This window comes from Agelaius tricolor, unplaced genomic scaffold (genome assembly GCF_023055355.1).
Source record: "Agelaius tricolor isolate 1412-34295 unplaced genomic scaffold, bAgeTri1.0.p SCAF_26, whole genome shotgun sequence".
Lineage (NCBI taxonomy): Eukaryota > Metazoa > Chordata > Aves > Passeriformes > Icteridae > Agelaius > Agelaius tricolor.
Genome location: NW_027269286.1, coordinates 3,328,197 through 3,339,021, shown reverse-complemented (window position 1 = coordinate 3,339,021; position 10,825 = coordinate 3,328,197). Strand labels below are relative to the sequence as shown.

Genomic DNA, 10,825 nt, shown 5'->3' with positions numbered 1-10,825 from the left:
GCAGCTTTGTCCACTAGAACAGAGCTGGGGGTCCAGTCCCCGTGGGAGCTTTGGGCATAACCCCCCGTGCAGCACCTTCCCTCTCTTGGGTCCTGTTCCAAGAGGATTTTCGCGCTCAGGGTGAGGGATAACGAAGGCCCCCCACCCTTTCTGCAGGCCCAGCACTCCACTCTTCAACATCCAGACATCACTCCAATTTCTCAACTCTATAGTGGCTCGTTGTTTTGGGGGTCTTTTCAGTAAGTTTGGAGTAGTAGCTTCTCATGGCATGCTGGTCTTGAGGCTATTTTGCATGCTCCCCCTCCCAAGTCTTGTCTTTTCTCCTCACTGTCTGGGAGAATAGCCATTACCTTAGCCCTAGCCAGGGCCTTTACTGATACAGAAAAGAACTATTAACGACAACGACTTGCAATTATTATAAGAAACAGGTAGTGCTTTAGCAGGAACAATGCTCTGACTAGTTTTTGTAACCTTTTTCTCACAAAAAAATTGGCCGATTTTTTGTTTATAACAATAATGAACAAATCTCAGTAACTGAAGAGATTAAACTCTGTTTTATTGAAGCAGCCCTAAAACTAGATACAACAGTTTAAATTCAGCGCACACCTTATTAGCTGGCTTCAGTTTTCAAAGCTAAATCTTGTCAGAGTAGACATTGTATTACTGGAACACCTACATTACTTTGTTTTCTTAAACTAAAAGATTGCACGTTTCTAAGGTATTCATAGGAATTACAACAAGTAAACAGTAGGTATTAGAAATATACTACCATGAGCTAATAACATGAAGCATTATACCTACCTAGTCCTTAACTGAAAATTTAATGAAACATAGTCAACATAAAGACAACAGTGCTTAGTCTAGTACTTAACCCAGGACAGATTTGTTAAAATTTTGAAAAGGCAGAAACTTAAAAGTTTATTTAGTGACACAGGCAGTCCATAAAAATTTTAGACAGCTCCTTTCCTCAAAGCTGCATAAAACAAGTACCCTTCAACTCTCCCTAAAAAGTATCAAATCTTTAACCCCCTGCAGCAATAGCACTACTTTTACTCTTCTATTTCAGCACTTGTTTCTTGGAGGGCATTGCTCTGTTTGTGAATAAACACAGTAGCTTTTGATTCCAAGTCTCCCAGCTGCTCAAGTGAAGAGACACATGGATCTTGATCTTTAACAGCATCAGGCAGCTTGCACATCTTCTCCCGAATGCGTTGAGAATATCGCAAAGGAGTTATGATTTTCAGATCTTTAGAACTGCAGTCATTTGCCTCAGGATGCATCTTCACACTTAGGAAAAGAACACAGCAAACCAAAAACATAAACATAGTCATGCCATCATACAAGTTACCTCTGCAGCAACCAGCAGAAACAGCAAGTCATGATTCCTCTTCAACTCTTTCCCATTCCCATAGCTAAAGGAAACAGGTCCCTTTCCATTCATTCAGTTAAAACCAGATGAGAAACTCTTTTCTTAGGCAAATATTTTAACCCAGAAAATCTCCTGAAAAAAGAGTTTCCAAAGAAGGATTCTTTCCTATTCCATTAGGGGAAACTGTTCTTCCTGCTGCAAGGGACAGTGGACAGCTGCCAGGACTCCAACTCCATCAGATGTTAAAGCTGAGCACAACTTCCTTAAGTCTACCGTCTTAGAAAAAAATTTATGGCAAAAAAAAAAGCATCAGTTGGTTTGTATTGAGGTTACTACCCAGGTTTTGGCCTCAAGATACAATTAAAATTATCTTTACAGGCCAGTTACATCTTGTTCACTAATTCTGTGTTATGACATATAACCTTATCTACATTTGAAAAGGGGAGGAATGGAGACATCTTTCTCTTTACCCAGCTCAGTATAGAACTGCTACTGCCATGTTGGCAGTGGAAGGGAATCCTGAATCTGGAATTTACATCTGTCACAAAAGTCTGGTTACTCTGTAGTGAACCATTGAAAAAAGCAAAACAGTTTGGGTAAATAGAGAAGCTTACTTTAAAATACTTCCTACCGAAGGAAGAGGAAGCAATCCTAAAAATGTGGTTCTTGAGAGCTTTTAACTAAGTATTTATAAATGCAGTGCCTGTTTTAACAGGACACAGTTACTGCAGACACTACAGACTTTCCATGGTTACCTGAAGTAATCTTACCTTTCCAAATATGGTGTGGTAGGAGGGTTGCATCTCCTCGAATAAGATGTGTCATTCTCTTTCTCAGGAGAATTAATTGCTTGGGCTGTATTTTTTATGCCATCCTCCTTCTGTTCTCTTTCACATTTTCCTTTCTTTTTTGCCCGTTCTTTAGCCTTGTGCCTTTTATTCTTTTTTGGCAAGATCTCTCTTGGTTTTAAGTCTAAATCATCTTCTTTTTTGATAACATCACTGCTTGTCTCTGCCTTCTTATTATCACTCTCTTCTTTTTGGTCATCATCTGGGCAGAGATCTTGGAGGGTTTCCTGAACTGGTTCTACAGATGGATTTGGTTCCTTGCTGACTTCCACTACCTTGCTTAAATGAGCTTCTATCATGGTTCCCCCTAAAAATGCAATATTGAAGAGAGTACACCTGCAATTAGTTACAACTAAAGAGAATGTTTTTAGAGAGATAACCTTTATTCTCATGTAGAACTCTAAGATTTCAGGTAAGTGTGCATTGAAGTCTGAGCCACAACAATTTAAGTTGCTGATAATTTTAGCCGCCTTTACAAATCTGCAACCTGAAAGCTCAGGCTAAGTACACATCCTGAGAAGTCATCCTCTTCAAGTGCAGCAGGTCTCAAGTATTTCAGCCAGTTTCTGAGTTCAGATACTTGTCAGGTTATGTTATATTGAAAGGAAATATTTATGGCTACTTTGCTTCCAAAATTAGAATTTTTACAACCTTTAATTGACACTATGCCATAAACACAACCAGGCTTCTGGTAGTGAAGGAGTTTGAGTCAGAGGCACTGATTTTTAGCTCACAAGAGTATTTTTATTTACTCTTTGATTATCAGGCTGAAATAGCTAGATGACACAAGCTTTTATAAATTTTAATTAACAAGTCTGAATACAAGAGCACCTCCAATTATTTTAACATGCTCACCGTTGAAAAGGATTTGTTTAGCCAAGATTCAATTGAGTATAAAATGATCATGGAAAATTTTCCATGAATTAAAATTTTATATCAGTACAAATAGTTTAAACACCTTTTGTTGGCTATCAAATCAGACATATAACTAGAACAGAGTACTCACACTTACCATTGTCAGAGTTAAAAAGACCTTCGGTATTTTTGATTGTATCTACTAGTGTGCATCGCAATTCCTCTCTGGGCTGAAAGAAAGTTGCACTGTTTTAGAAAAATAATTCCAAAATGAATTATCATCTCAGCTTATTTGATTGGTATAATAGTTACAGGGAAAGTGAAGCAGGCCACATGATTTTCATATTACAAATCCTCTCTTTAATGCTGTTCAGTGTTAAGTCAGAACACAAGTGAATCCTGTATTTTCAGTATAAGATGTATTTGATGTCCTGAAATCTTGCTGATAGTAAAGCACAGAAATTGAGTCCATCAGTAGGTAAAAAATTAAGTTCTATTTTGGGTTTCTAGTGGTACTAAGGTAATTTGATGACCCTAAACCTTTCTTCTTCAAATTAGTACCTACAGGGACTACAGAGCAAACCATTATTTTTATGGTCAGGTAGGTCATGAGACTCTCCTCCTACTATAAAGGTATTTAATAAAATCAGAAGCAGTTGTATTTTACAGGCCATACTTTCATGTCTTTCTTTTAATTGTTAATCTCAATTTTTAAGAAAAGTTGCTTACCATTGCTCCTGCCAAAATGGCCTCCTCATAGACAGCAATAAGCTTTCCAAGTTGGCCCATCTGTTCAAGACGCATACAGCAGATCCAATATTTTGCAAGTTTTTTAACCCCAGGAATGCTGCGTATCAGATCCTCCAACATGGCACGTGCTTCATCACTGTGATGTCCCTAAAGTCAACACAAAAGTAGAGACTTCAATGCATTTGACACATTGAGGTGCTGTAGTTTTGCTGCTTTTGAACTAGAATGCAAAGGGTTTTTCCTTTGGCAGAATTGTTATTCACCTATTCTTCAAAATTAGAACTATTTATATGGTATTGTAAGTAGAAGAGGTAATAAGATGTTCAAGCATCTTCAGAACTACATGAAACAGACTTTTTCAGAAGTACAGACAAGTTTCTGCAAATGCAAACTTGTTTTAGGTTAATTCCTCCTATCTACTCTCATTACATTATAGTTCAATTACTATTATTACCATTATTGCCTATACTTACTCAGTAGCTCAGTGAGTTAGTGGAGGTTAATTTCTTCAGCTGTTGGCAAAAGCTATGATATTGCTTAACTTGGGGAACACTTAGTCTCCTAATTGTTGTATTGTATCTGACTCACGTGGGTCTAACATGCCCAGAGGATTTTCGTGTTGTCAGGGCCTATATGATCAGAACTCATTAGGTAGGGGTCCAGGTACCTGTTCTGTTAACTGCAGGCATTCACTCAGAGTCTTGTTGACCTTTTCTGTATCAACAGCAGAGAATTCTTGTTCTTCACTTCTGGACTGGGGTCCCAGAAGTGCATGTATAGGAGGTCGTCTCATCACTTTTCCTCTAGATGCCCTCCATTCATCCAGGCGAGCTCTGCATTTAGGAATATTATTAGCTGAAGTGACAGATGTTTTATCATTTTTTTACATTGACTGACACTAAATAGGGTAAGTCATGCCAAGATATACTTTCCAGGTAGTCTGAATCATCTTTTAATCCCAAGAGGAATAAAGCTGCCTTTTAGATCTGCACGGAAATTTCAGAACTACACGTATCTACCAGGTTAAAGCACGTTATTGCTTCCTTTCCAGCTGCAACAAGAGACTTAGGTTACGGACCCTTGTTTTCAAAAGAAGGTGAAAAAAGGTTCTAAATTATTCATGTGTTACCCTCCCCATCCCATCATACTTCAAAACAGAAAACTAGAAACTAATATCATAAGACAAAGTGTGGAGAAAAGCCCAAAACAACCCTATTACACAATTTATAGAATCTGAAACTGATGTGAAGTATAATTCAGTTTTAATGTTTCATTTCAACCCCACCTCCTAGACCATAAAATTTTAGTATATGTGACCTACTACAAGGACCTCTATATGAGGAATATTAAATAACTTTTAGACTGTGAATCATATTCCCACCCATTGTCTATGCTGCACTCACCAAACTGAAAAATGTCATTGACAAGTTCTCTCCTTGAGTCTGTAAAGATGCTTCTGCCTCTATACATCCTGCCTCAGTCATTTTCTTTTTTTAATCTGTGACATGCATGTGAAATAAATTTACAGGATTATCTGTCATCCTTAAGGCTGTCACAACACTTAGACTAAAAAACCAGCTCCAGCAACATATATTTTTTAACTGTGCGGGAAAAGTTGTAAGCCTGGAAAGGTCCTGCAATCAAATCCTGATTTCTCAGTTTAAGCCTTAAATTTTAGTCTGCTGTCCTTGAGCATGAAGTTCAAACACTTATTTCTCTGTTTTTCAGAGTCAATACAGCAACAAATAGATCAAACTAGATATTCTTGGGGAAAAAGGCATGAATAACTCGCAAGAGTAAGCCACAACAGTAATTTAGTTACCTTCTCTCTTCTACTGACTCTTTTGGCAGAATAGATTTTCTCTTTTCATCCATTTTAGAATTGTGTCCTGATTTTGTACCAGGAGGAACAAAAGTTGATCTGGCTAGAGCTTCTGGTCGTGCATCTTCGCAAAAATCTGCGCATTTCTTCACACCTCGCACTTTGCGATCAGGATTGCTAGAAGGGGCCTTCAGTGGCTGTGGTCGCCTTCCACCAACCACTTTTGGGACTGTTACTTTCTTTGGTGCCACAGCAAATGTCAGCTGTTTCTTCAGACCCGACTGTGAGTTAGTAGCAGCTTTATCAGATGGTTTGCTCTGAAATGGCAGGACACCATTTGATTTTACAGATTTAGTGTTGTTTGCGACTTTGACGGTCTTCAGAACTGCATTACAGCTTTTCATGGACAAAGAATTTGCTGCTTGTTTGGTGGTAGAAGTAAAAGGCTTCTTGTCTGGCAAAGAACTCTTTTCCCCCTCATCTTTTGCTGCTTTCCAGAAAGAATTTATCTTGGATTGGATAACTTTGCCACGATATCTGCCAAGAGCTGGTTTCTTTGGTACACCGATACTTGCATTTTGTTTTTCTGCTGTCAAATGCCTCTCTTTAATTCTTTTGATTTCCAAGATGGCTTTGCTAAGTGATACATGCTGAGATTTTATATCAATTACTTTATTCTGTGGAGCTTGATTTTCAAGATTACAGTTTGTCCCTGCTATGTAACTTGTCAGTGGGACTGTAGAAGAGTTTAAAGTAACACTTGTTTCTGAGTTTACACTTGATTGGTCCCATGACTCTTTATCAGCATTCTCTTTATTTTCCTAAAATCAAAAGCAAATTCATGGAAATGTTAGAGGTATGTTCATGCTGCATATTACTTGTTTCCAAAGAGGCTTCCAATGATTCACAGGACTAAAGTGCTTAACCATAAATGCCAGTTTAAAGGTGCCTACAGAAGTTACATCTAAATATTAAGTAGATTATTTGCCAACTATTACTGCAGAATTCACATCAAAAATCACATAAAAATTGCTTAAATTCTGCCTTGGAAGTAAGAAAAAAACCTCTTAAAGCAACTGCTGGCTTTAAACTGCCCCAATTACCTCCTTAGAAGAGTTATAAAGCAGAAATTTGCTTTAGGTGTATATAATCAAGAGCAGTATCTCTGTTTGCATACCTCATCACTTAAAGGCAGCACCATTCCTCCACTTAGTGTGAATAGCCTACTAGCAGAAGGTAGTGAGTAAAGTAGTAATTAGGACACTAGGAGATGTCAACAGAAGAGAACTTTTCTTACTATGGAGATGTAGGATGCTGCAACTTGAGAATGGTTACATCGGTTTTACACAGCTTTATTGAAACTATCAGCTGTATGTTCTCAGCACAACCCCTTAGGAAAAGTGGAATCTAGTCTTTTCTTCCAAAAAAGTTGCTCTACAGCAACTAATTCAGCATTGTCCAAGCAGCAGCTTTTGAAAGAGTAAAATATCCAAAGGCAAGAAAAAAACTATGTGAATGACACACAAGTCTGCATGAGCAGACTTTAAGGAAGATGCTCCTGACCCGAAAGAAAACTCATTTCCTGGTCTGTCATTGAGACTTAGTAGTTAGATTTGACAGACTAGAGTTTGAGTGTGAGGACTGTTATTTCAGGAAATTATGTAGCTTGACTCAACTTTAAATGATACAAGACATTTATAGAGAAAGATATATGTACCTTCAGGAAATTTCTAAAAATACACTTGTTCTCGCTTCTGCAATTTTTCTCCTCAACATTCAGTTTTGAAGTTTTAAGTTTTTTACTTTTCTCCTCAAATAACTCCACATCTCAAATCTTCTGAAACCCAAACTTTAAACCGTCTAACATGAACACAGCTCTTATGTCTATTTTCTCCTCACCTTTCCCTGAGAATAGGTCTGGAGAATCTCTATTTTGCCATTTCTAAGCAACACAACCATTTGCATCTTAATTCCAGGAAAGTGACATGAAATGATGCACAGAACATGTTCCCTTAAACTCTGATTAGGTATTGGCATCTACTTCTGATTACCTTAGTTTTGCCAGCACACCACTGAAAAAACATACACACTCAACAGCTTGTTTTGTTAATGGTTTGGCTTTCTTTCAAGTGACAATAAACTTCTTTACTGTGACAGAAGACCTTACTCAGATTTTAAATGACTTCTCCAAAGACTCAAAATGTATCAAAAACCCCTCTGAGATTCTTAAGAAATATTGTTAAAATGTAAGCATTATTTCAGCAATAATGGCATCCTCTTTAACTCACTCTCCCATTGGGCACAAACTGAACATCAATATAATCCATTTCCTACTGTAATATGGCAGCTTTCCAGAAAGCATATAATAAGCAGTGACAAATAAAGTTCAATAAAACCACACCTCTGCACCTGCAGACTTCTCATGCTCTGGAAGTCATACAACATAGACTTAAGTAAGTGGAACGTTGTAGCCATAGAAACAGAGTGCCATCAGTATTTAAGTATCAGTCAAAAACTTACCATTTCTGGCTTGGGAGATGTTGAGAGCTGTAACTTCTCTTGCAGTTTACTGGTAGTTGCTCTCCTAGTTCTGCTACTGCTTAAAACAAACAAACAAACAAACAAACAAACAAACAAACACCCTTAAATCATGCAACAAAGGGATGTATTTTTAGAGGATGTTCACATGTTTCAGTTGGTAGCCTGCAGAATGTACTCATACTGAAGCAATTCTGATTAGCTTCCACTATTCCTCCAGCAAAAACAAGTGGTTAAGCAACCACTGATCAGGACCCAGGCTGGAAAACATCCTTCTTACATCATAAAGAACTAACAGATTGGAATTCACTGCAAGTGTAATTTCTCATGTTTAAGAATGAGTACCAGTTTGTCTGGTCTGATGCATCTGCTACAGAAGGTCAAGTTTCTAAACGCTGCAGTTGAGAGAAAAGGGGGAGTAGCACAAGAAGCTGAAGTTCAGCTACGGCAATCATGAGAGCCCAGGCCGTCTGACACAAGTCTGAACAAGGACAAGTAGTTCCTACCACACTGACAGGTTCCAAAACCTTCAGTTAGGCACCAGAGCTGGCAGCAGACTACCCAGAAAGTTACAAAACCACCTAGAGCAGTATTGTCTCCTAGCAACTATGAAAAAATCTATTGACAACTCAGAAGAAAAACATCTCAGTTTAAAGTTACAAATCCAAATTCTTCCTCATGTGCTTTGTGATGTGTTATATAAGAGATATGACATAACTACATGTGACTGAAGATTAACATTCTAGTTAGCAAGGGGTATCTTTGCATCAGAGGACCTACAGAAGCCAGCTGAGATGAAAATGAAGGAACATTAGCGAATATGAACATAAGAGAATATAAGCCATAGCAGAAACACTACCTGATCGATGTCTGGTTTTCTTGAATGGTCACACCAGAAAAAGTCTTCTTTCTTGACAGATACTCCTCGACTTTCTGTCGTCTTTGTTCTAACAAATTTTAAGACAGACAGACTTGTTACATTTTCAGCTAAAATATTAAGCTAGACTTTCTTAGTCAAGAAGGAAATTAAGTTAGAAAAGCATCAACATATTACAAAATATAGACACTACGGATTAAGAAAGCCTTAGTTTTCACATCTCAATGGCTTACACATTCTCACATTTCTTGAGAAAGGGAGTATTCAAGGGATGGTTGAATCAACCAGCTGCACAAAATTGGCTGGTTTGCTGTATTAAGCTAAAAGAAACACAATTTTGTAACATGAAGTCAGACTTGCTATCTTCTGTATGCCTGCCCAGTATTTCACATAGTTGGTTCAGCAAGCACACTTTTCATTTGTGGGAGTAGCATGAAAAGCATCACGCACGTGAACCCAACTGACCAGCTGTAAAATCCTTTGCTTCTCTTCCACTGTCACTTGGACATCTGTGCAAATGTTAGACTACTGGGAGTGTTAATACCAGCATGAAGTGATCCTGAAAAGGCCGTAAGAACAGCTGTCACAATCCCTCCAGGGATGGCGACTCCACCATCTCCCGGGACAGTTCCCATGCCTCATCACTCCTTCTGTCAAGAAATTCCTCCTAATGTCCAACCTAAACCTCCCCTGGCACAGCTTGAGACTGTCCTCTTGTTCTGTGTCACCGGGGAGAAGAGGCCGGTCCCCAGCTGGCTCCACCCTGCTTTCAGGCAGTTGCAGAGAGGGATAAGGCTTCCCCTGAGCCTCCTTTTCTCCAAGCTAAACACCCCCAGCTCCCTCAGCCGCTCCTCACAGGGCTGGTGCTCCAGACCCTTCCCCACCTCCCTGCCCTTCTGTGGGCAAAGCTCCAGAAGGCAGTGTCCATCCCGTGCTTCGGAAGGAGATAGCACAGCTCGTACAGCAGCGCTGCCCCTGCCAGCAAGCTCGGCGTGCATCCCAGAGCTTCCCGGCACCTTCTGCTTCAAACACGGCTCTCACCGCCCTCGCACGAACAGCAAAGCCCCACTAAGGCGACTCCCCTGCTTCAACTTGCAGCAGCCGAACCGGTCAGAAAGTAAATAAGCACAAGAGCGCCAGGGCTAGGTCGGCGCCGCGCTTGCTGCTTTCAAGAGGATGCGCTTAAAGCCAGGGCGTCCCGTTTGACATGAGGGAAGGTTTCCAGCCCAGGAGCTTACCTGGGGCAGGGGATAGGATAGGATGGGATGGGGTCCGTACCGGCCCCAGCCCTGCCAAAGGAGGGTGAAGTCTCGTACGCCCACCCGCAGGCTGTAGGACCACAACAGCGAGCGCTGCCACCAAGACCTGCCCGGTCTCCGACCTCGCCTGGAGCGCCTACCCTGCCCTCCCACTGTCCGGAGGGACCGACCGGCTCCTCTCTCTCACCACCTCTCTCGCACCCGCCACAGCCACGCGCGAGCCTACAACGGCGGCCGGTAACGCTCAGCCCCGCGCGGGCAAGCGAGCGAGCGGCCCGCGGCGGGGAGCAGCTGTGCCCCGCGGCGCCCCGGTGTCCCTGTCCCCGCCGGGTGTCCCGGCCTTACCACGGAATGCAGGCTCGGACCTGCGGCTGGCCGGGAGCTGCGGAGCCGCGCGCGCCGCCATAGCCGCCGCCGCGCAACGAGCGTTTGAATCGCCCGGCGCCGCCCCGGTTGGCCCGGCCGCGGTGCTTGAACTGGCCAATGGCGGGCTGCGGCACCGCCCGC

General features: G+C 41.0%; 1 protein-coding gene across 5 annotated transcripts; it reads right to left on the bottom strand.

The window, feature by feature from the left end:
• Positions 1-535: 535 nt before the first annotated feature.
• CKAP2 (cytoskeleton associated protein 2) lies at positions 536-10,814 on the bottom strand. 5 transcript variants are annotated; one of them, XM_071448318.1, is made up of 9 exons: positions 10,664-10,814; positions 9,042-9,129; positions 8,165-8,243; positions 5,645-6,465; positions 4,490-4,655; positions 3,802-3,969; positions 3,230-3,302; positions 2,140-2,524; positions 536-1,287 (listed from the first exon to the last, which is right to left on the bottom strand). In XM_071448318.1, exons 1-9 carry the CDS (start codon positions 10,722-10,724, stop codon positions 1,050-1,052), a joined length of 2,079 nt encoding a protein of 692 aa, XP_071304419.1. In that variant the 5' UTR covers positions 10,725-10,814; the 3' UTR covers positions 536-1,049. The 5 variants fall into 5 exon arrangements, with proteins under 5 accessions (XP_071304419.1, XP_071304420.1, XP_071304421.1 ...); XM_071448319.1 differs by having other exon boundaries at positions 8,165-8,240; XM_071448320.1 differs by lacking the exons at positions 9,042-9,129; positions 10,664-10,814 and adding an exon at positions 8,689-8,783 and having other exon boundaries at positions 8,165-8,240.
• Positions 10,815-10,825: the final 11 nt, after the last annotated feature.

What these genes read in the sequence shown, in the direction of transcription:
- CKAP2 (XM_071448318.1), bottom strand. Translation starts at nt 10,724, where the DNA reads ATGGCGGCGCGCGCGGCTCCGCAGCTCCCGGCCAGCCGCAGGTCCGAG. An exon ending in GAAAACCAGACATCGATCAG is followed by an intron (nt 8,244 to 9,041) that starts GTAGTGTTTCTG and finishes GTTTGTTTTAAG; the next exon opens with CAGTAGCAGAACTAGGAGAG. An exon ending in TCTTTTTAACTCTGACAATG is followed by an intron (nt 2,525 to 3,229) that starts GTAAGTGTGAGT and finishes TTGCATTTTTAG; the next exon opens with GGGGAACCATGATAGAAGCT.